General features: G+C 53.4%; 1 protein-coding gene across 6 annotated transcripts in view; it reads right to left on the bottom strand.

Annotated features, from left to right (window-relative positions):
- The window catches only part of Syt7 (synaptotagmin 7), a 58,354-nt gene extending 35,944 nt beyond the window's left edge, over positions 1–22,410 (bottom strand). For all 6 annotated transcript variants that reach the window (XM_051146119.1, XM_051146121.1, XM_051146123.1 and 3 more), the window contains exon 1: positions 22,227–22,410. In XM_051146119.1, the coding sequence (XP_051002076.1) occupies positions 22,227–22,257 (31 nt within the window). In that variant the 5' untranslated portion in view covers positions 22,258–22,410. The remainder of the gene's footprint in view (positions 1–22,226) is intronic.
- Positions 22,411–23,084: the final 674 nt, after the last annotated feature.

Raw genomic sequence — 23,084 nt, 5'->3', positions numbered from 1 at the left:
CACCAGGCCACCACCTGCCAGCCTACAAAGTCTATTTCTATACAAATTTGCTCATCCCTAGTCACAGAAACCCCTTACTGCAGCAAGCATGAGCTGCCCTAAGGCCATGGTCCTGCCCTATAGCCATGAATTAGTCCTTGATATCTGGGACATCAGTGTCAACATATGTGAAAGAGTTGACCCTTCCTAATGCAAGGGTACTTCACCTATGGGGACAACTTCATCCTCGTAGCAATAAATGAGATGAAGATGAAGTTAGTTTCATTTTACAGATGCTGTAATTGAGGCGTAGAGGGCTCGGACATCACATTCAGTCAACCAGCTAGTGGATGAGAACTGAGGTCCAAGCCCAGAAAGCCTGGCTTGCAGTCCGTACCCCTTGCCTTGGATATCGGTTGGTGGTTCTCAGAGTGCGCTTTTTGGAGGACCTAGTGTTTCCGGGACTCTCTTGGGGGCTGTAGAGGTAGATTCTATGCAGAGAAAGCCGAAGCCTTCTTCAATCAAATCAGCATCATTTCCCTTGGCATTACATCTTGGGCTTTTGTAGAAAATTACATTTGAAGAGAAGGGGGTGCTGAGCAAAGTTGACTCCTTCTGGAATAGTGGCTCTAGGGTCTCCTGCAGCACGGATGCTTTTATCTTTCAAGGAGCTGACTCCTCCCCCCACAGGATCCCTCACCCCCCTCAGCATCCTTCGTGCAGCCCTTGAAGGCAGGGTGAAACAAACGCTTGCCATTACAAATTGCACTAATGTTGGGGATAAAAGTGACACGATGTCCTTGGCTAGCATGCCCTCAAGTGCTGTTACCATCAAGGGGCACACGCCTGTTCTCGCCTGCCAGCCTGAAGGAACTGCTCCCGGAGGATGGAGTCACTGTGTCCCTGGGCTGCAAGGGACCTTGGAAGTCAAACAGCCAGGCCCCATGATGCATGATCCCCTCTGGATAGCCCTGGTGGTGACAGGGAGCTGCTCCTGCAGGAGGCTGGCTCTCCTGCAGACACCACGGAGGTGGCTGCTGTGGCTTGTGCTCAGTCCAATCTGTCTCCCTGGAACTCGCAGCCGCAGCCGCGGTCCTCAGCCTGCCCCCCGGGCTGCTCTGCCACATGACAGGTCTCTGAATCCCTGCCGACAGTTCTCATGTCTCCTTCAAGTCTTCTCCAGGCAAAGCCGCCTCGGTTCTTCTATCCCTTCCTCAGATGACATACATGGTTTTAAGTCCCCTTATCACCAGCACATTAACATTTGAGGAAAGGAAATGTTACAGCCCTAGACAGCCTATGCCCAGGGAAGAGTTCCGCGACCTCTCCTTGGGCAGAGGAGACTTCCTGGGTCCCCAGGGGTGAGACACAGACAAGGGCAGACAGATGACATTGGGAGACCTGGGAGGCAGGGCAAACCAGGAACTAAGCAGAACCAGCATGCTGAGCCAATTGTAGGGGTGTCCAGGGAGGGAGGTGTGGGCTCAGGCTTGCTGCTGTTCACAGTCCCCCTCCAACCCCCCAGGGCTGTGCTGCCTATGTTATCACACGGGAACTCAGCATTCATGACCAACACGAGTCCTGTCTTCTGGCCCATACCACCCCCAATCAGACCTCAAAGAAAGGAGAACCAAGGAGGTGGCCCCCTTCTGAAGGGGCCTAGCTGTCCATGCATAGAACTCTCTCTCTAGCATATCAGCTCCACAGCAGCAGCAGGGAGGGGGTGGGTTTCAGGGTTGCGGGGGGCACAGGGTGGGGATTGGTTCTTTAAGTAACACTATTCCATCATGGAGTCTGGAGTCTGGCATATAGTAGGTATTTAATAATATACTAGGTGTGGGAAGAATGAATGAATAGCCCTGAGAGGCTGCCATATATTAAGCACCCACTGTGTACCACCCTTCTGGACCTGTCAAGACAGAGGCTGTCAGTGCTCCACTCTCTCCAGTATCCTTGGTGACACACAAAGACGTGCTCAGTAAATATTTGTTGAATGTTCAATGCCTGCATATGTTATCTCATTTGTCACCCAAACAAGATAGAAGGGAAGAGATGGGAGAGGCGTCAATGACAGTTCTTAGAGCCTTTCTCTTCTACACACACACACACACACACACACACACACATACACACACACACACACACACACACACACACACACACACACACACACAGGCATGCACATGGGCATGCACACACATTCCAAACCAAGACCCTATTTATTTTTTCTTCTGTGACAAACTTTGCCTTACAAACCCTTGAGTTGTCAGGACCCTGATGAAAACACCTCCATGCAGCCTTCCTTAATCTGCTCAACGAGAGGTGCTGTCTTCTGTGTCAGTGTTCCCATTACACCATGCCTGCAGCACCCTTTAGAGTGTAGTGATTGAGAGCTGTGGTTCTAGAAGCAGACTTCTGGGCTCAAATTCTGACTCAGACTCTTCCAAACCATGTGACCTGATCCCTACATGCCTTGGTTTCTCTACCTGTGACCGAGGGCTAAAAATAGCAGTTTTCCTTGGACGACTGGGAGACTAACAGGAATTAGCACATATAATGTGCTTAGCACAGGGCCTGACACAGAGTAAGCAGTAAATGCTAGCTATTATCATAGCATTACTGCATTGTGCCCTGGACCAGAGATATCTGGGACAGAGAGCTGAGCTCACTGAGAAGTCAATGAAGCACCAGTTGGTCTAGTCTCATTTTGCCCCAGGACAGCAGAGGCCAAGGGTCATATTTTATTGGCTACTTTGCATGTTTATCCACCCCCTACCCCAGGAAGTAGCCCTCTAGAAGCTTAACTATGGCGTGCATCAGTGGGTGCTTCTGGAATGGAAGGGGGAAGGGCTGGGACATAAGGATCTGGAGTCGGAGCAACAGCTGGAAGCCAGGCTGGGCCTCAGGTGTGAACTGTAGACCCAGTGCAGTCCTTGGTAAGGCTTTGCTTCCACTGCCTCTCATCTCGTCAGTGAGCCATGATTTATGGATGAACAGAATCAAACAGGACCGTGGGCTGCTGGGATGCCCTGGGGAGGCTGCTGGAGAGGCAGTGGACTTCTGAGGGCAAGCTCACTGGCTGCCTGGTAGGGGGAGGGCAGGGATATGCACAAAGACCACAGACAGAGGCACCGCAGCCCTCTCATGTGCGCACACAGCATGGAGACTCATCTCTGACACAGACAGTCATACTTGCACACACATATGCACGCATATTCATGGCCAGGGCCATGAGCAGATGTCCAGTCCACTCTGTCACTCAAGAGGCCAGGGCTTTCAGGTGCTTCCTCTGGCCTGGAATTCTTGCTCGTGAGTTGGCTGTCATTTGCACACTCTCATATTGTCTGGCTTTTTCTTCCCTGATAGAGCAAAGCAGGTATAGTAAGCTTCCTGGAAGCTTGTGACCTGGGTTCAAGCCCAGCCCCATCACTGACCATCTGCCCAGGGTAGGTCTCAGTGCTCTCTCTTCCCATGTTGATGATCAGGCCTCCACTCTCCTGGTGTGGGGCCACCAGGACTAAATGGCAGCCAACATTCATTGGGGCACCCCTGTGGCAGATACCACACCAGGGAGTTTCCACAGACAACCTCTAGAACCTTGGGCTATTCACTGTTTCCAACTGACAGGGAGGAAGCAGAGGCCTGGAGAAGCAAGGTCCTTGAGCCTGTGCTTTCCCACCATGCTACAGTGACCTCTCTCTGAGTGAATCGACGTCACGAGACATGCTCTACTGTCCTGCCTAGCCATACCCAATTCCCTCCTTCCCACCCAGGCCAGTCACTTCACGTGTAGGGGGCTTTACATGATGTTTTAGTTAGGTTTCCATTGCTGTGATAAAGACAATGACCAAAAGGAACCTGGGGATGGAAAGGGCCTTTTTTTTTTTCTTTCACTTTTCTCCCCCAAGACAGGGTTTCTCTGGGTAGCCTTGGCTGTCCTGGACTCACTCCGTAGACGAGCAGGCTCACCTCGAACTCACAGAGATCCGCCTGCCTCTGCCTCCCGAGTGCTGGGATTAAAGGCGTGCGCCACCACGCCCGGCTTTTCTTACACTTTCAGGTACCACTTTATCAGTGAGGGGAATCGGGGCAAGAACTCAAGCAGGGGGCAGAAACTGCAGCGGGAGCCACAGAGGAATGCTGCTTACAGGCTCCCTCCTCCTGGCTCACTCAGTTTGCTTCCTTATGCACCACAGGACCCTCTGCCCAGGAGCGGTACTACCCACAGTGCACTGGGCCTTCACCCACCAATCATTAATCAAGAAATGCTCTATTGACTTGCCTACAGGCAATCTAGATAGAGGCATTTTCTTAATTAAGACCACCTCTTCCTAGATATGTCTAGGTTTGTGTCAAGCTGACTGGATGGCTGACCCTTACAGTCTTTTCTTCAAGGCGCTTGACCAAAGATGGTCTTCACTGCCTCTCATTTTTCATTTTTCTTTCTTTTTTTTTAAAGTACTATTGAGACTTTTAAAAATAAAGTGTTTATTTTTATTTCATATACAATGGTGTTTTGCCTGTCTGTGTTTGGCCTATGCGTCTGTGTAAGGATGTCAGGTCCCCAGGAATTTGAGTTACAGACAGTTGTGAGCTGCCATGTGGGTGCTGGGAAATTGAACCCTGGTTCTCTGGAAGAACAGCCAGTTCTCTTAACCATTGAGCCATTTCTCCAGCCCTCCCATAAACTTTTCTATGCACTGGGCCTATGACAGCTCACCATTTGGGATTCATAATTAGCTCTCCATATCCTTCCCACGTTGGGAGTACCTGGAGGTCTGAGACCCCAGGTCCACAACCTCTGCAGCCAAACACCCACAGAGAGGCTGTGGAGATAATTGCTAAATAAATGCATGCCAGCATCCAGGTCCAGGAAAGTCCACTTCCCTCAGGAAGCCCCCACCAAGGACACAGCAGTGTCTTCTTCCTCCAAGAAAGAACTAGCTGACCTCTGTTTTGTTCCCCTTTCTTGGGCATAGACCTGTTCCCTCAACCAAGGCCATGAAGGTAATGCCATGTCTTCCAACTGCTCGTGTAGCCCAGATCATGCTATAGGAGGGCTACTGGGCCCACCGGAAATATATACATAGCTCTTCTCACTCACGTTTGTACTAATAGATGGTGACATGCATACTGCCTGTGCCTCCTCCTTCCCATCGCTCTCAACCTGGACTTTCCCCTTTCCTGGCAGCTCCTTCTGGCATCCCCAGCTTGCACGCCACTGACCTCCTTACCAAGTACTTTTAGTCATAGTTGTTCATACACTGAATCAGGTCCATAGCCATCAGTGCCTCTTTGAAAAGAAATGTGTGTGTGTGTGTGTGTGTGTTGTGTGTGTGTGTGTGTGTGTGTGTGTGTGCCTGCATGCACACGCGTGCATTGGGGCTGGTAAGACAGGGTTTCTCTGTGTAGCCCTGGCTCTCCTGGAACTCAATATATAGACCAGGCTGGCCTTGAACTCGGAGATCCATCCGCCTCTGCCTCCAGCGTTTCTGGGACTAAAGGTATGAGGCCACTACACTTGAATGAAAGTAAATTTCTTGTGCCCATTTTACAGTGAAGGAAACTGAGGGTCCGAAGGATTCGGAGCCTGCCTAGGAGCGCACAGCAAAAGAGAGGTGAAACTAGAATGGGACCTGAGGTTTGCAGGACCTATGTCCCACGGCTGTCCTCTGTTCCCTTCTAGGGGAGCTATGTCTTAAAACATTCCACAGCTAGAGGGAAAAGGAATAGACAGAGTGAACACAAGATTTAAAAAAAGTCAGGGAAAGGGCTTGTCCCTGGCTAGATTTTTGTTTGTTTGTTTCTGTCAACTTGACACAAGATAGAGTCATTTAAGAAGAGGGAACCTCAACTGAGGAATGTCCCCACCACACTTGCCTTAATTAACAGTTGATGTGGGAGGGCCTACGTCACTGTGGGTGGCACCATCCCTTGGGAGGCAGCTCTAGATGGTACAAGAAAGCAGGCTGAACAAACCATGGAGGGCAAGCCAGTAAGCAGTATCCCTCCGTGACTTCTGCACCTAGGTTCTTGCTTGAGTTCCTGCCTTGACTTCTTTCAATGATGAATTGTGATAGAGAACTGCGAGATAAAATAAACCCTTTCCTCCCCAAGTAGCCCTTGATCGTTGTGCCTTTTATCACAATAGAAACCCTAACCAAGACAGGGCTTTTTCTCAAGAACTGCCCAGTAGGAGCCAGAGCTGTTTCCCCAGCACTTCAGACACCCCTCTGGCATATGTTGCCTGGGGATCTTCCCCCGGGTGCCTGCCCGATAAAGTACTCTCAGTTGGTACAAGCTCAGCCCGCTTAAGAGCCCCAGAAGAAGCTGGGGGCCAGGTGCTGGAACTGGGAGTGGAAAAAAAAAAGAGTACACTGAGGTTGTGCCCAGGGCCAGTATGGAGGGGTGGAACAGAGTTGGGGGGTGGCTGGGTCTACGTCTCCCAGCACCTTTCCATCCCGAGCCTGCATCCTCTCACCTGACCTGCACTGTGCAGTGCTTCCCTCAGCCCCCAGGATGGCTTTCAAGGTGGAGTCATAGCTTTCCACAGGAAGCAGCCCCCCTTACAAGTGCATGCTAAATATATGGAAACTCAGGGGGGTGGGAAAGCATTTACAAGTGGACAGAGCCTACCATCCTGGGGTAGGTAATGTGGACATGGGAAAGGGACATTTTGGGTGCTTGTGTCACCTCCCTTCTTCCTCCAACCCACTGTACACGAGAAAGCCAGGAAGTGGTGAGAAAGGAAGACAGAACCACTCAGCCAAACCCTGAAGCCCAAGCAGGCAGGCAAAGCTCTGCTGTTTGGCAGCCAGTAGAATTTTCTGTCCTCTCTTCACTCAGAAACTCCTCCTTCCAGGCCACCCACCTTGGAGCCTGGCAGCTCTCTCCTTGCAAGGGAAAGAGAAAATGAGATGGGTAGGAGAACAGGAAAAAGGAAGGGAGAGATCCCAGCATGCCTTTCCAAGGAAGGATGGGTCTTGGCCCTCCCTTGTGCCCTCCTGGACATTGTCTCGGAGTGTCCTTCAGAAAGCAGCGGAGGAGCCCACAACACCCTGTGCCTCACCTGGAGCGAGAACACGAGGAGGCCTGAGGGGAATTGTTTTTGGAAAGTTACAAGTAACTGAAAATAGGGGCTTAACACAAGCAAGCCTCCTCAACCTTAACTGTAATAAAAACAGATAATGCGTGAGTGAGCTAGGGAGAGCATGCTGGCAGGGGCCACAGAGGCCGGCTGCATGCAGACAGTTTAGAATTCAGAAGAGATGCCAAGTGAGTAAACAGCGAATGAAGGATTATCCGGACGGGCCAGGAGCCGGTCCAGCAAGAATTGAATAGGGACATGTCAGGATCCACAAGCACTCAGACTCCTCATCAAGGGGCGAGGCCTAGCGAGCTACAGGATCTTATCCACGCCTTTCCTATTTCTGCCCTCTCTTTCAGCAGACATTATCATGGCCTGGGGAATAATGGCTCACATTTGTATTGTGTGGAACAGTTTGTGAAGTGCTGGACAGTTTACCAGAGGTTTCACATCCATTATCGCATTTAATGGAGGTCATGAGGGCATCTTCTGTTCAGTAACCTCCTCCCCACAGCACAGCCACCCTCACCTCCCTCAATTTCTGGCTCAGGGAGGCCTGGAATTGCTTTGAGCACTGGTCTTCTGCCTCAAAAGAAGAGGAGGGGAGACAGACCATCTGTAGACCACAAAGATCTGTTGAGGCCAGAAGCTGTGGGGGATCAAGGCCGTTCAGGATGGACGGGTTCAAGTGTCAGCTCCGTGAAGGATAGCTAGCCAAGTTATCCAGGAACCTGCTGCTCTCCCTGCCCACCTTGTTCCCAAAGCTGATGAGCTGCCTGGGTAGCCATGAAAACGACTGCATCCGTCAAAGCAGCAGGAACCCAAGAAAGGAGGAGCTTGCACGAAGGGCCTCTCCAGCAGGGGTGTGGAGCGGGGGCAGCATCAGGGATGTGTGATGATTAAGTAGGAGCCTTGACCACTAGTTACTCCTATGAATAATGCATTGTTGTGCCTTGGCCTAAATCAGCATCTTATTGTTATTAATAATACACAGCAGAACAGAGCCTGAGGTTGGAACGCTGCGCTGTATCTCATTGGAGGATCTCAGAGCACTGCACAACTCCTCAATACTGATGACTCAACTCTACCTCCCCAGGCTACAGGCTTCCTTACAGGCCAGAAAGGGCACCTGTCCTTCCCTGACTTCCTCCTACCTGAGGCTTGGAGCCACTAAAGCCACATGAGTAAGGACTCATCCATGCTGAATTTCAAATCCTCAGCCAGGGCTTTGGGTGGGGGAGGGGAGTACACTTAATCTTCGCCAGCTCAAGGGCTCTTGAAGATGCAACATTATGTGAAGCAGCTTCCAGAGATGCTTAAGAAGGAAAAGAGGTAACTGGAGAGGGACTCCACGCTGGTTGGGATCTGAATCCAGCTCTGCCACTCACCAGCTGTGTGACCTTGGGATACTCACTCACCTCTCTGTTCTCAGCCTTGTTGCTAGAACTTACGGCACCTGAGGCTCCCTCCTGTGTGTGTTATTTCACTATATTACAAGATGACGGTCTCAGGGTTAGCGATTTGGACTGAGCGACAGTGTGCTATGGCGCTGCCCGTGGTACTGAAACTGATGCAGCCCGACTATCCCTGTCCTTGGTGCTGAATAGTCTTCTGTGGCCTCCACTGCACCGCCCTTAGCACTGGACTCAAGAAACTGGAGCCTTCTGACGAAGGCTACAGCGCAGTAGCTCGGTCTCTCTCTGCCAGCCTTTCCCGGCCAACCCCCAGCTGAAGCCTCGAGAACACTGCCAGAATGCGTTTTCTTTAGATGGTGAGGTCTCAGCGAGTCACAGGTCTTTCCCCCAACGAAAATACCACGCCTTCTTCCCGCTAGTGCAGTCTGCCACACCGCCTCCTGGTGGCAGTCTTGGAACTGCACCCAGAGCAGGAGCACAGAAGGTCCCCAGTGGTGGTGCAGGGTGCGCGGGGGAAGGAGCAGCAGACGGCTTGGCCCCCGCCGCCCCCTCACTGCTCCTAGGGCAATCTGGCACTCTGAGCTTGCATCATTGCCCAACATAGGCACGCTCCAACTTGTCCGTCCTTGTCCTGGCCCAGTTGGGCGTCATGCTGCCCGGGTCACAGTGCAGACTGAACTCAGATGACCAAACTGCACCAAGCCAAAACTCCTCCTCCACGTGGTGGGTGGTGTTGACTTGACAAACATCAACCTTTCCACCCACTTCTAGGCCAGAAAACGCCTATAATTCGCTTCCCTCGGGACAGTTCCATACCTCACAGCCACCTAAACGAGAACCTTCTCATAGTCCTTCCTTAGAAGGTGCTTGAGGTGGTGGCCACACCCACAAGACACTCCTATTCTACAGGTGGAAGGCTCTTTAAGAAGTAGCTGCACCTGGTGATTCTACGCATTGTTTGAAGTTAGCCTGCCTGGCTGAAGAAATTCCCTTCAACTACCTAAAACAGAAAGCAGGGATCAGGGGCTAAGTTGTTAGAGTGCTTGCCTAATATGCACCAGGTCCTACTGTTTGGTTCTCAGAGCATCCAGTAAACTGGGAATAATGCTGCACGCCTATGATGCAGCATTCAGGATGTGGAGGCAGGAGGATCAGGAGATTAATTTTGGAATACCTGAAAGCCTGCCTTGGAACAAACAAAGCAAAGCAAAGCAAAGCAGATAAAATCACTGAAGACAATACTAAACCACAGATTCTCTAAATTCAGGGAAGGAATCAAGTTAATTTGCTTTAATTACAGTAAAGCTATGTAGTACCATTCATTGAGCACTTATTATGTGCTAAGCATCAAGCAAAGAGCTCTGCAAACATCGTGGTCTTTAGCCTTACAAACACCTGCAGGAGGAAGCATCATGTCCAGCCTCCTACAAAGAAAGTGGGGCTCAGAGAGCAAGAGTGATGCCTAGGAGTGATGCTGCTGGTGGAGATGAACCCCATCTGTCTATCCTTAGGCTTCAACTATCTTCCAGTGTTCGAGGGGCCTCACCATCCCTCGGGTATCTGCAAACCACTCTACCCCTCCATCGCTCTGGCCTCTCAGCTGGGAGCCACACAGAGGAGACAGTAACGCCTTGCACTTCGCAGTATTGTAGCCTTACTAAGTGTTGTCACAGCCACTGACTGCACTGAGCCTTGTGACACTGCGGGGTGAGGGCAGCAGGAATGGCCCGACTCTGATTTCACAGGAGTCAACACTAAGGCTCAAAGGAATGAGTGGCTTGCCCTAGGTCACATTTGAGTCAGAACTCAGTTAAAGATGGTGGGCCTGCGAGCATAGTGCTTACTTCCCACTTGCTCAAGCCTGGGGTCCTGGCACACAAGGCAGGAAAATCCTCAGGGGCTTCGTTTCCTAAGAGGCCTTCTGAGGCCCTGACCTGGGCTGCTCGCCCTCTTCCTGATCCCTCGAGGCCACCAGCTGGCTCAGCTTTAAGTTGGAGTCTTGGAGTCTCATTCTAAATGGCTTTTTTCTTCCAGGCAATTACCTCCTGCTAATTAGGAAGCGAGGCTGCCAGTCCCAGGGCCCTGGGCTGACCCCTTTCTCAACCCACAGGGATGAGGGTATGTGGAGGTGCTAGTCACAAAAGCTTCCTGGGTCAGGGTCAGTCAGGGCAGCAGGGGCAGTGAAGGATCAAGGAGTTTCAAGGACAAGAAAGAAGGGAAGTGAAGATGCTAGGAAGATGGTCCCTGAATGGTAGTGAGTCAGGAGACCAGGAGCTAGAAGCAGTCTAGACATGCCCATAGAGGCCTGGGCAGTGGAAAGGGCCATGATACCTGGAGAAACATAGATACAAGGAAAGGAAGGGAAGGGGTGGGATAAAGGAGGGAAAGAATGAAGGAAGGAAGGAATCTAGGGAACCGACATTGAGACATACAGATCTCCCTTCTTCACAAAGAGAAAAAAGAAGTCATCCCATAAAATGGCCAACATTACAAAAAAGGATGGCAGAGAGGGAGGTACCAGGAGACTCCATGAGGAAGGAGAAAGGAAGGGCAGGGAAGAAGGAGGAATGGCTGCAAGAAATCCCAGGAGAGGAGTGGAGAACGGGGGAGGATGACTTGGAGTGGCAGCTCCCAAAGCCCCAAGAAGGGTTATCTCCACATCACTGTCCTTGAGCCTTCATGATGTCAGTATGCAGCCAGCTGGACCTGCACACCCTCCTACACAGCCACAGGTGAGGGCAAGCATGACAGTCCAATAGCTAGCTCACGCCCCAGATGTTTCCCATTCTGGGGACAGCCAGATGACTTTCTTCCATGCCAACTTGTAACCTCTTTCAGTGAGCTGAGCCAGGGGACCCTGCTGGGTCACAGTAACAAGACTGGAACAGTTGTGGCTGTGTGCTTCAGTCTCTGTGTCTCAGCAGTAGGGTCAAAGTACAAAGAAGCAGTGTTTGGCCAAGGTCATATAGCAAGTGGGTGACAGAGCCGGACACAGAGGACTCAAGAGCTAAGTCCCAGAGGGGGGTCCTATGCCTTGCTAGGCAGCAACGGCAGATGAATGTGGATCTTGGCTGCCAGCAAGTCAGACCTTGATCAAATCCCTGTGGTGTGTGGTGTACCACATGGAAGGGAGCAAGGGTGGCCAGGGGTTGAAAGAGAAGCCAAGAAAGGGTCGGGGCACTGGGTAGGAAGGCTCTGCAAGGACAACGATGGCAGCTAACATTTTTAAGACTTACTAGGTGCAGTGTGTTACTTGCTTAACATGTGATGTGTAGGGTCCCATTTGATCCCCATGACAACCCTATCGCGCCTTATTTTAGTGAGGAAACTGAGCGGAAGGGCTAGCCAGTGATATGGTTCCAACTTGCTGGCTAGCCAGCCATACTGAGGCCACTGTCCAGAAGACCCACCTGCTATGGCATTATCTGAGTTCCCAGTTCTGAAAATCTAAGCCCCAAATGCCAACGGAGCTGCAGTTTTCCTTGGTGCCTGAAAGGGAGCAGTACCACGAGGTCCCACATTTCAGCAAGTCCCATTTTTAGGCAGTAGCCTAACTTTCAGTTCAGCCACTCACTTACTGTTGTGACTTAAGAAAGGTCATTTGCCTTTTCTGGGTCTTGGTGCTCTCACCTGAAACATCTAAGTGTAGGGGCCAGATAACAATGACACCTCATGCATGCATGGTACTTACTTGCTGACAGACATAGTTGTAGGTGGTTTACATACCAAGATCCCCCCTGAGGCAGCACTGTTTTCTCTATTTCACAAACAGGAATGGGAGCGCTGCAAGGTTAAGCTGGCGAAGGCCGCAAAGTGAATCCATACACAGCAGATGTGGGATCTGAACCCCATTACTTGTATGTCTACATGTGTGGGTGCCAATGTGTATGCTGGTGCATCAATTGTGTGCATGTGTACACACACACACACACACACATGAGTGCGCAGGCATGTACATGCAGGTGCACACTTGCATGTACACACATGGAGGCCAGAGAAAAACTGTGGGTGCTGTTCCTCAAGAGCTGTCCCTTGTTTTTATTCTATTTTCATTACATCTTTATTTATTATTGATTTTGTTTGCGGCTGGGGGCGCAGGGGGCAGGTATCCAGGTGCCATAGCATGCATGTGGAGATCAGAGAACTTGCAGTAACTTTTCTTTGCTTCTGTCATGTGGGTCCCAGGGATGAGCTCAGGCTCAGGCTTGGTGGCAGGTGCCTTTACCCACTGAGCCACCACACCAGTTCTATCTTATTTTGTTTGCTTTTGCTTTTTTGAAACAGGGTCTCTCACTGGCCTAGAGCGCACCAAGATGGCTTGGCTGCTTGGTCAGCATGCCTCAGGAATCTCCTGTCTCTGCCTCCCCAGGACTAAGATTACAAGCGTCTGCCACTGTGGCGGGATTTTGTGTTTAAATGTGTATTTGGGGGGATTGAACTCAGGTCCTCATGCTTGCAAGGCAAGCACTTTACCAACTGAGCCATCTCCCTCTCACGACTTTTCACCCAGAGCCCCCATGTTCTTGGTTGTTTCTCTGCATGAGGTTTATCCTTCCTTACCTGTTTATCTGCTCTTAATCAGCATATACCTGGCATAGCCATGCTGGGTCACACATGCCCACAAGTATTCCAGCACCAAGAAGAGGCCAATTCTAGTGTGTACTTACACACACACACACACACACACACACACACACACACACACACACACACACACGCACACACACACACACGCACGTGCGCGTGCACACACACACGCGCGCACACATACACGCACGCACGCACGCACGCGCGCACACACACACACCCCTCTGGGTTTTGGTTGGTTGGTGGAGATCTCGTGCCACGCTCCATTGCACAGCCACGTGGTGATGACGTGGGCCACCACACCCTCTCTCCTCTGCTTCCCTCTAGTGCCTGGGTGGCTGATGCGTCACATCACACACCTGCTGGCAGCCTCCCCCCCCTCCACTGCCTTCCTCACGCCTCTCCTCTAACAGAAGCAAGCACCTTCTCCAGGAAGGAAGCAGGCTCAGGCACAGCCTGGCTCCCACGGCCTGAAGATGCCAGCCAACTCGGGGGTGGAAAGGGAGAAAGAGGCATCAGCACGAGGCTCTGGAGGGCTCTGGGTCTGTGATTCCTACCAAGGACCAAGCCTTCCCTCAGTTCTGGCTGTCATAACTCAACTCTCACAACCCCAGGGATACCAGCCCCCCCTTTAGTAATTTCCACAAATGAGACAGATGGGGGACATGGGAACAGAGAGAGGGTCTAGTCCTCACTCTCAAGCAGGGATATGATACCACCAAGGCTCCTCTGGCTGAGTGTTAACTGCACCCCTCCACCCAATCCCTGGTCCCTACGCTCTCCTCCCCCTGCCCAAACATCTCAGAGTTCTGGGTATTTTTAGGCCTCAGCTGACAGGCTGTGAAATCGCTCCCTTCGCACCTCCCCAACCAGGCGGGGGCTGGAAAGGGAGGAATGAGGTTGGGGAGGGCCACACAGACAATTCATTGGGCTCCGCCCAGGCTGGCAGGTGCCAAGCAGGGAGTGAGGGGCTCCTCCCCCTTCCCCCAGGTCTTCTGGCAAGAGGATCTCTCCTCTTTACCTGAAGAAGAATGGAAAAGGGACCTCTCCTCCCTTCAGGGAGTGGAGAATTAAGGGTTTATAGGGACAGCCCTAAGCACTAACGAAGGTGCTGGGGACACCCTCTGAGTCCAGCTCTGCAGCCAAACCAACTCCAAGCACTCCCTTCTGAGAGATGGGCTGAGAGACAGGCTGGCTGGGATCCTAGTAGGATAAGGGAAGCTCTAGGCAGCATATCTCAGTGGTTACCACCCAGCCTGTGGAGTAAGAGTGACTCAAATTCTTTATCCTGCTTTGTGCAATGACCTAGCCAAGACCCTCTAGCTCCCTTGGTCCTCAGTTTCCTCACCTATACAACCTAGGCTAGCTGTGAAGCTTAGATGGAAAAAATCAAGATAAAGCATGCATGCATGCACAAACACATATACATATATGCATGCACACAGTCATATGCATGTATATGCACATGGATTCAAATGCTAGTGTGCACGCACGCACGCACGCACGCACGCGCGCACGCTCCCAGCACCTCAGTGTAAGGCTATTTGTCCTGGGATGACTGCTCCCAAGGGAAATTGGAAGATATATCCAGACCCTGCTGGAAATGGGCCCCTGTGCCAGGGGCTGTGGGCATGGAGAGGGAGATGCCCTGCCTAGTTGTCATGGAGACAGTTTAGATTTGCTGGGACTCTGGAGCCCAGACCTGGCAGATTGAGTGTGAGTTCTGTGGTTTCTGCTATGGCCTGGCCCTGATACCCAAAGTGGGGTGTAGGGTACAGAACTAATCATGAGGAGTATCGACTAACATCCCCGGGGCCCCGGGGCCACTCACTTGGCTTCCTATCCATCTCTAAGAGGCCTTTTCTAGTGACCCCAGTGCTAGAAGGCCCTCTCAGGCTCTTTACTGATGCCCATCCACATTGGCTGCCATCTGGATAGCCGCTCTCCAACACAGGTTTGCTGAGGCCAGGGCCCCCAGGTCAGCTAGGCCCTGAAAATTTAAGGCCCCATGCAGGTGAGAGAATGAGGCCCGGAGACTAAGACAGAGACAGGCAGGTATGTTCCCTGGTGAGATCAACTCTATTACCAGCTTACTGCCAAGCTTCCCATCCCCCCCACACGGCCACACTGTTATAGTTCTTTACAGGAATCTCTGCAGAAGGCTCCCATTACTTCACAGAAACAAAATAAAGCTGGGGATGTGGCTCAGTGGGTAGAATTTTTGCAAAGGCCCTGGGTTCGATCCCCAGCACTTCACAATCTAGGTGCAGTGGTATAAAGCTAGAATCCCAGCACTCAGGAGGTAGAGGCAGGAAGACCACAAATCCAAGGTCCTTTTTGGCTATGGAAGATGTTCCGGCCTGGAATACACGAGACCGTCTTGCTCTCTGTGTCAACAGCCCAGTTGGAAGCCAGGCCCTTTCCTAATCTGGCACAATTCACCTAGGGTCTCCCTTACAGTCAAGTTCGGGAACTGCTTACTGCTGCCTCAACTGGCCAAGACCTCTCAGGACCCTGCGCCTTTGCACATGCCCTCTCCCAGCTGCCCAGTGCCTGACCTGTGTTTCTTCCTATATCAAGCTCTTATTTGGTCTTCAAGACCCAAAGCTTTGCACCCAAAAACTCCTGGATCCTGCAGCATGACTGGATCCCCCAAACTGACTTGCAATCGCAGGTTCTTGCCAGGGCGAGCTTGCGATGGCTGTGCTGTGCGCGCAGAGGAGCGCCTGTCAGTCACCCAGCCGAGTGCTCTACTTTGACAGTTTCTGATCCACCATGGCCTCCCGTGAGATCCTCCCCGAGTCTTCCACTAAGGAAGTAGCAGCACGCTTGTCCTTCCGGAGCTGCCGGAACCCCCGTCCCACACATCAATCTCTCAGTATGGGGTAATGTTGATAACAGCTGCCCTTGCATATCACGAGTGTTTACTACGTGCGAAGCTCTGGGATGACTGCTTCTCTTGCCTCATCTCTCCTCATCCTCCAGTCATCCAGGAAAGAAGTAATGTCATCATGCCCATTTCACAGAGGAAGAAACTGAGGAGGCAGAGGAAGAGTGAGACAGCAACAATTACCTCTGCATGAACTCACATGGACAGCAGGTGAGTTCAGGGGCCCTGGCCTAAGCAAATCTTCCCTGGTGGCACCAGGCATATACTGAGCGGTCCACAAATAAGAGTGTGCTACTACAGTGCTTCTGCTAATATTAGTGGCAGGGAGGTGTTGCGCAAGCTGAGAAGGACTCCCTTAACCTACATGACCTGCAGAGCACAGCCTACTCTACTTCTGGAGGAAAAAAACAGGGGCTCAGAGGGGTCCTGGGTTTGCCACACATAAGGTCAGGGATGGCAAGGTGATAGACAGGGAACCCTAATATCTCATTGGGCCTAGAGACCCCCACGGGATGTTGTGATGAGCAACTCCTCTAGGGGGCTCTGGTGTACTCAGGTTGGGCAGAGCAGAAGAGGGCCCCATTCCAGGCTGGCCAAGCCTGCCACAGCCACAGCTCTCTGGCCCTGCTGACACTATCCCGTAGTAATGAGACGGATCCAATTTGTACCCAGAGCCCCACCGGGAGCAGCTGCCGCTGCAGGGTTTGAAATAATTTAATTGGACACATTAGCCACACAGCTTTCTCTTCTACTCCCCCGTTTGGGGCTTCATGCAGACACCCCTTTCACACTTACCCAGCCCAGGCAAGGGAGCAAGCACACACCATCAACCAGTTAGGACAGACTCATTGGCACCCCTCTTTTTTCTGGGGTTCCCGGAGACACAAGAACCAGAGGCCACCTTTTGCTGATGCAAACAGTAGCTCGGGAAGGCAAGTATCAGACACCCCCTCCTGTCTCCTCCAGTAGGAGGAACAGGGTTACCCCTTTCTCTCCATCAAGCAGCCCCAGAGGCCCTCACCAACCCCCCAAACTCCAAGGACACTGAAGGAACAGAGCCAGTAGCACAAGCCTGCTCTGACAATACCTTTGGTTCTGTCACTATCAGGGTGACTACTGATACATGGGACAGTCCTTTTCTTGGGGCCCGGGGGAGGGGTGCAAACACACATGCATAGAATCAAGCAGTCACCAAAACACAGAAGAATTCAGTTTAACCCAGCTAGACACACACACACACACACACACACACACACACACACACACACACACACACACACAGAGACACACAGCCTTACAGCATCATGACAGTCTCATCTCTATACACAGAACACTCCCACAGCCCATCCTGTGTTCGCACCCATGCATGCTTACAGCTAGGTGAGGCCCTGCTCCTTGAAGCTGGAAGTCTCAGAGATGGCCAAGTTGGCAGGTTGAGGGTGTGGCAGGGGCAGGCATGATCCCTAGAGAGCCTACACCCTGCCAGGCTGAGTACAGGGCCAGGGGAGGGGCCTTCCCCAAAGCTTTCCGTCACAGCTCCCCATACACCTCAATGCACCTCGCTATGAATACACTCATTAGCTGCTGTTTACAGCGGGCAGGGCGTTCGGCACTCGGAGGAGCACAGCTATTACGGCCAGCCAGCTGCCGCCCGCACACGCACACACGCACACATGTAGGTAACACACAATCACCAAGCTTCTGCCACCACCCCGTCTTCCCCTTCCCCCTCACTGGAGCCCCACATGCTCTATCATGTGGATATACCAATTCCCCAAACATCTCAGCCCACCATATAACTCAGTTTCAGGCCCAACCACTGCAGGCGGCACACCTTTCCCAAGGGTCCCTTCCAGGTAGAAGCTGCCAAGCCTTCCTGAGCAGCCGCGGACCAGAGCCAGCCCACCTTCCTATCAACGAGTTGGAAACACAGGCATAGATGCTGGGCACTCTCCAGTCCCTTCCACAGGTCCCATGCTGTCTGCCAACTCCGTTCCAACCCTCAGGGAATTCTGCTGGGTGAGACAAAGCCTGGCCCTCCAGAGGCAAATTGGACAGAGCCCAGCAGGGCTACCCCCTGCTGCCTGAAGGTCAGCACCTCCCTGTCCATAGAACTGGCACAATTCGCTTGGCACCACTGGTTGGGCTTCCCTGGCAAGGCAGAAGGGTACCCAGGCTTGGCCTGGCACAGGCCGGCTCCGGCACCTGGCCAGAGCAGTGACCGCCCTGACAGAAAAAGCTGACCTCATTGACCATGAGTGCCACCTGTGGGCACTGATCATGGAATGGCGACTACACACAGAGATGTCGGTGCCCACATGGGATATCTGTGTCTCTGAGGAGGCCGTGGAATCAACTCCCCCTCCTCCACTCAGGACTGAGCCTCCCAGCCAGCACACGGCACCCTCACCAGCTACACTCCCCTGTTGTTCTAGGCCTCATCCCCCTGGGGGAAGCAGTTATTGAAAATGGTCCATCAGATTCAATAAGGATTCAAAGTCCCTGAGAGAATAGGTGGTGGGTGGAGAGTGGGGGTGGGTAGGAGGGGACCATACGCTCCCTCTCCCTTCCCCCATGACATGCTCTTCAATAGCAGGGCTAGAGGACCCTTGCTCTGTTGCCCCTGGAGCTTATGGGTCAGCTAGGACCAGGACTGGCTGTCCAAAGACCTCTTTGCTTACTTGATGCCCACCTCTGGCTTCTAGCTACCCTCCCCCCTGCACCTATCATAAGCTGGCCCATTGCCATGATCCAATATTCTCTTGTGTCCCTACTGTCAAAGAGGGTCATCAAGGCTATCTCTTTTCTCAATCCTTGGGTCCTGAAGCACCTAGCCTGATGGTCAAGCTATACCCCACCCCCCCACACACACACAAGGCCATGGAACAGCGCAGACCAGAGTCAATGAGAGGACTGTCTCCACAGCAACACTACAGCTTAGAGGGCCCCTGTACATAAAGGTCATCTTCTCCCAACCCAATGTTAGACCTGCTCAGCTTCAGACACCCTTCCTGCCATACCTGTTATGGGGACCAAGAGCTCTGAAGTTCTAACCTCTGCCCCCAAGCCCAGGACACAGGCATAACAGCAAATGGAGGCTGTGCAGATGGGGTCAGCCAGGGGAGGAGTGTCCTTTGGAGAGCAGTTGTCAGGGAAATTGTGGGATAGTCTGGCCTTGTTGGATTTCCGCACCCAGCCTTAGCCCTGGGCCCATCCATGGCCCCTATACCATAAACTTCATCTGTTCTTTCAGTCCAAACTCCAGCCTCCTGCCAAACCCTTCATCAGACTCTACCCTTAACTGTGCCGGGGAGCAGACAGTTGATTTAGACAATTACCTTGCCATGCCAAGGCCCTCTGCCCTATATGATATATAAATAAGTGTGTCCCCTTTACCCCTAGGGAATGTCCTGCCCAACAGCAAGGGACAGAGCCCGCTAACAGGTGGGACAGATGGAGGCTTCAGGCACTGCTGTCCAGTGGGACTAACAAAGTCCCAGAAGCTTGGTGACCGAGCAGGAAGTCCTCAGGACCTGACCTCTCTCTCCCAGCCCTTCTCTCTTTGGCCTTGCTCACTAGCTCACCGCAAGGTCACCTCTCCCTCCCTCCTCCTTCCCACTGCTGTCCTGCCTGTCCTGCCTGCCCACTGCAACGCTGACCCCTGCAGGCCTGCTGAGGCCTTGCCCAGCCTGGGGACATTCAGAGAGACAGACTTAGAAGGCAGGCAAGGCCAGCTTTGGGATGCACAGAATGGAGGGTGGGAGGGAGAGGACAGAGGAGGCTGCAGGTAGGCCAGGGGTGGCTGGGCAGTCTGGAGTGGGAGCTGGTGGGTGTGCACAGGAGGGAACAGGTCTGCATTCTCCACCTGGCTCCTGCGCTCTTTCTGTTATTATTTTTTATAACAACAGAAGTAATAGTGCCTGGAGGCCAGGGACCAGGTGGGAAAGGAACAGCACCTGTCAGGTAAATATCTTTCTTTTCTTCTTCTTCTTCTTTTCTTTTTCTTTCTTTCTTTTTTTTCTTTTTTCTTTTTTTTTTTTGTAATAAAACAACAGTGGGCCACAGGTGTTCCTGAGAAGGGTGGATGAGGGGACCAGGCTGTAAGAGGTACTGGCTCCTGTGGGACCAGAGGGGAGATGAGAGACTGGTCTGAGTCACACAGGAATTCATTTGCATATCTCACTCCTACCTGGTGCTAGGCAAAGGGGAGTTGTGGGTGGTTAGAAATGGGGGACACAAGGCCCTATCTGTGGGTGGCAGAGTCTGGGAGACCTTGAGTAAGCTGCTAGGGATGGGAATCTGACATGGAACTACAGTGATTCTAAGAAGTGGACAGTGATACTAAGGTGTCCAAAAGGCCCTGAGAGGTCCCAAAGGATCAGGACCCAAACTTACCCTCCCTGCTCCAACCTATTTTTGATTCTCCCAGGCCAGTGCCCACATGAGAGAGAAGAAAACCTCACCAGCTTCCTTCACACTCAGAACCACCCTTTCTGTGGGCATTGGTAGACCCTGTAGTTTCAAGGGGGCAAAATGGGCAAGCTGAAAAGGAATGGTCCAGGAGCTGCCAGCCTGTCAGGAGCAGCTGTAGAATCCAGGCCCTTTGCCCAGAAGATGCCAAGCACGTCAAGTTGCCTCTTTGTGGAGAGGGCAGAGGTGCTTGGAGGAGTGGGACGTCATGATGCCAAAGTATCAGGAGAAGAGTGGCTAGGTGAAGGTATGGCCCCGAGGGAGACTGTCCCCAATGTACCCCTCCTACCCTCATTCCTGAGCTGGGCTCTGAGCTTGCCTGTTGAGAGTAAGCCAAACAAGAGGATGCCCTTGCCTTTGGTCCAAGTGTAAGAAGTGGGCATTCCCTGGGGAAAAATGTCAGGGTAGGTGACCTGGGTTCAGACAGATGAGGAGAGGGTCCCACAAAGGTGATGTCCCTTCATCCCACACCTAGAGGACATTCAGAGAAGGACAGGGAGCTCCAGAGGAGACAGTCTCAGATCCAAGTGCTGAGTGAGTACAGTGTCTGGCACCTAGTAGGTCAACCTCAGTGAACTTGGAGTGTCCCTTGAGGGAAAACAGCAAGTAGAAGTGTGGACTGGGCACAAATAGGCAAAGCCAATGTCCAGCAGCTTGCTGTGCAGTTTCAGGTCTTTAGTCCCCTTCTGCGGAGGGGTTGGAGCTTGGCTCTTCTCCCCTCCCCCAGGGGCCCTCCACAGAGAACCTGGAGACTCTTGGGTAGGAATAGGTCTTAGCCTTGGAAAGCAGCCTAGACACAGACCCCTGAGGGTAGGAGGTGTGAACTAGCAAAAGTGGGGGTAGAGGGGTTCTGATGCGTCTGGAGGCGTATCCCAGGTGGGAGCTGGAACTGAGCCTGGACAGGAGCTGCAGGGGACCTGTCTACAGGTGGGCACTGCGTAGGGGAGGCGCCAGGAGCCAAGGAGGAAATGGCAGAGCAATTTCCCGAGGAAGGAGAGATTCCTGGCTTGGGTTTTAAGGAAGCTAGATAGATGCTAAGCCGACAGTGGGCTCCCAGGCCACTCCCTTTCAGAAAGGCAAAGGGGTGCGGCCCCCTTCCCCTTCTTGGTAGGACTGGAGTGAGTTTAGTGTTCTTTGCGTCCCCCTCCCCAAGCCTAGGAGAACACTGTTTTACCACCCCCATTGTCATCTACCGCTGCGCTTTCTCTTCAGGTACCCCTGCCTTCCCCTTCATCGCTCCTGCAGTTCCCCACCCCCAAGAAGCCTCTATACCCCGCCACTGCACCAGATTCCCACTTGCCCCCTGAAGCCCTCTCAATTCACAGTTGGCACCGCAGATGACACTCCGCTCCCCTGTGCCCACAATCTTGGCCCAGAGCTGTCAGAATCCTCTTTGCTCTGAGGTCCCCCAATACTGACATCCCCAAGGTACTGGTGATGGGGAGCAGGGGTACCTTTGAGGGCACTACCCAGTTCTCACGGGGACAGCAGCTCCTCGCTCCGCCACACACGTTGTCCTTGGGCTGCTGGGGGTGGGGTGGGGGGGAGGTCCTTGTGGGGACACTGCGAAGCCGGCCCCGGGCATCCAGCCTAGCAATGTCCCGACCGCCGGGTCTGAGAGTCTCTGCCGCTAGAACCCACGCCCCCGGGGCAGGGATGACCCGGGTAGAAAGGGGTGCAATTCGTGCGGCTCCAGCCGACAGCAGCCCCAGGCTGGGGCTCCGAGACGGCGCTCAGGCGCTGCAGCCGTCCTGCCCGCCGGTGCGGGGCGCCCCAGCCCGCACGGGGCCGCGCTTACCTGGGCTGGCCGCCTCCGGGTCCCGGTACATGGTCCCCTCGTTGCCGGTTCCCTCCGGGCTCCTCAGAGCCGCCTGCGGCCGCGCGCTGCTCTGCCGCCGCTGCAGGGCATGGGGCCGGGCGACCCCCGGGGGCGGGTCCGAAGGCGGGGGCCGCGCGGGCTTCACAGAGCCGCGGAGCCGGGGAGCGGGGGCCGCCCGCCAGCCCTCCCGGCCGCCCGCGGAGCACGCTGCCGCCGCTGCCGCCGAACCGCGCGGAGCCTCCTCCCTCTGGCCTGCGCGCCGCGTGTGCGCGCCGGAGCGTGTGTGAGTGTGTACGAGGCGGTGTGTGTGTGTGTATGTGTGTGTGTGCGTGCGTGCGTGAGTGTGTGTGTATGTGTGTGTGTGTATGTGTGTATGTGTGTGTGCGCGCCCGGGGCACCGCCGGCGCCGCCCGCCCGCCGCCGAGCGCCACGGCCACTGCCACTGCTGCGCCCACTGCCGGCCGCAGGCTGCACTGCAGCGCTGGACTGGCTGCCGCCGCCCGGAGCCGCCCCGAGGGCACGGCCGCCGCCCCGCGCACCTCAGGCGCTCTCGGGTAGGCCCCGCTGGAAGGACGGCGGAGTGCCATGGCTAGGTTAGTCCAGCCTACGGAAGATGTGATTTACTCGGTCCGTGCGCCACGGGTGGCAGTGGACTCTTATGCCAAAGGGTCGCCCAGCTAGCCACCTCCTCCGAGGTGCCCTCTGACTCCGTTCCAAAGACTTGGAAATCCGCACCGGGTTTTCCGCTCGGTGGCCGCTCGAGGGCGTTAGCTCGGGACTGGAAACAGCAGAGGGCCAGGGGAAGAAGGGTTGGTGGGTATCAAAACCAGGAGTGGA

Source organism: Acomys russatus, chromosome 5 (genome assembly GCF_903995435.1).
Source record: "Acomys russatus chromosome 5, mAcoRus1.1, whole genome shotgun sequence".
Lineage (NCBI taxonomy): Eukaryota > Metazoa > Chordata > Mammalia > Rodentia > Muridae > Acomys > Acomys russatus.
The sequence above is the reverse complement of the archived record's forward strand: the minus strand, read 5'-3'. Positions and strand labels throughout refer to the sequence as shown.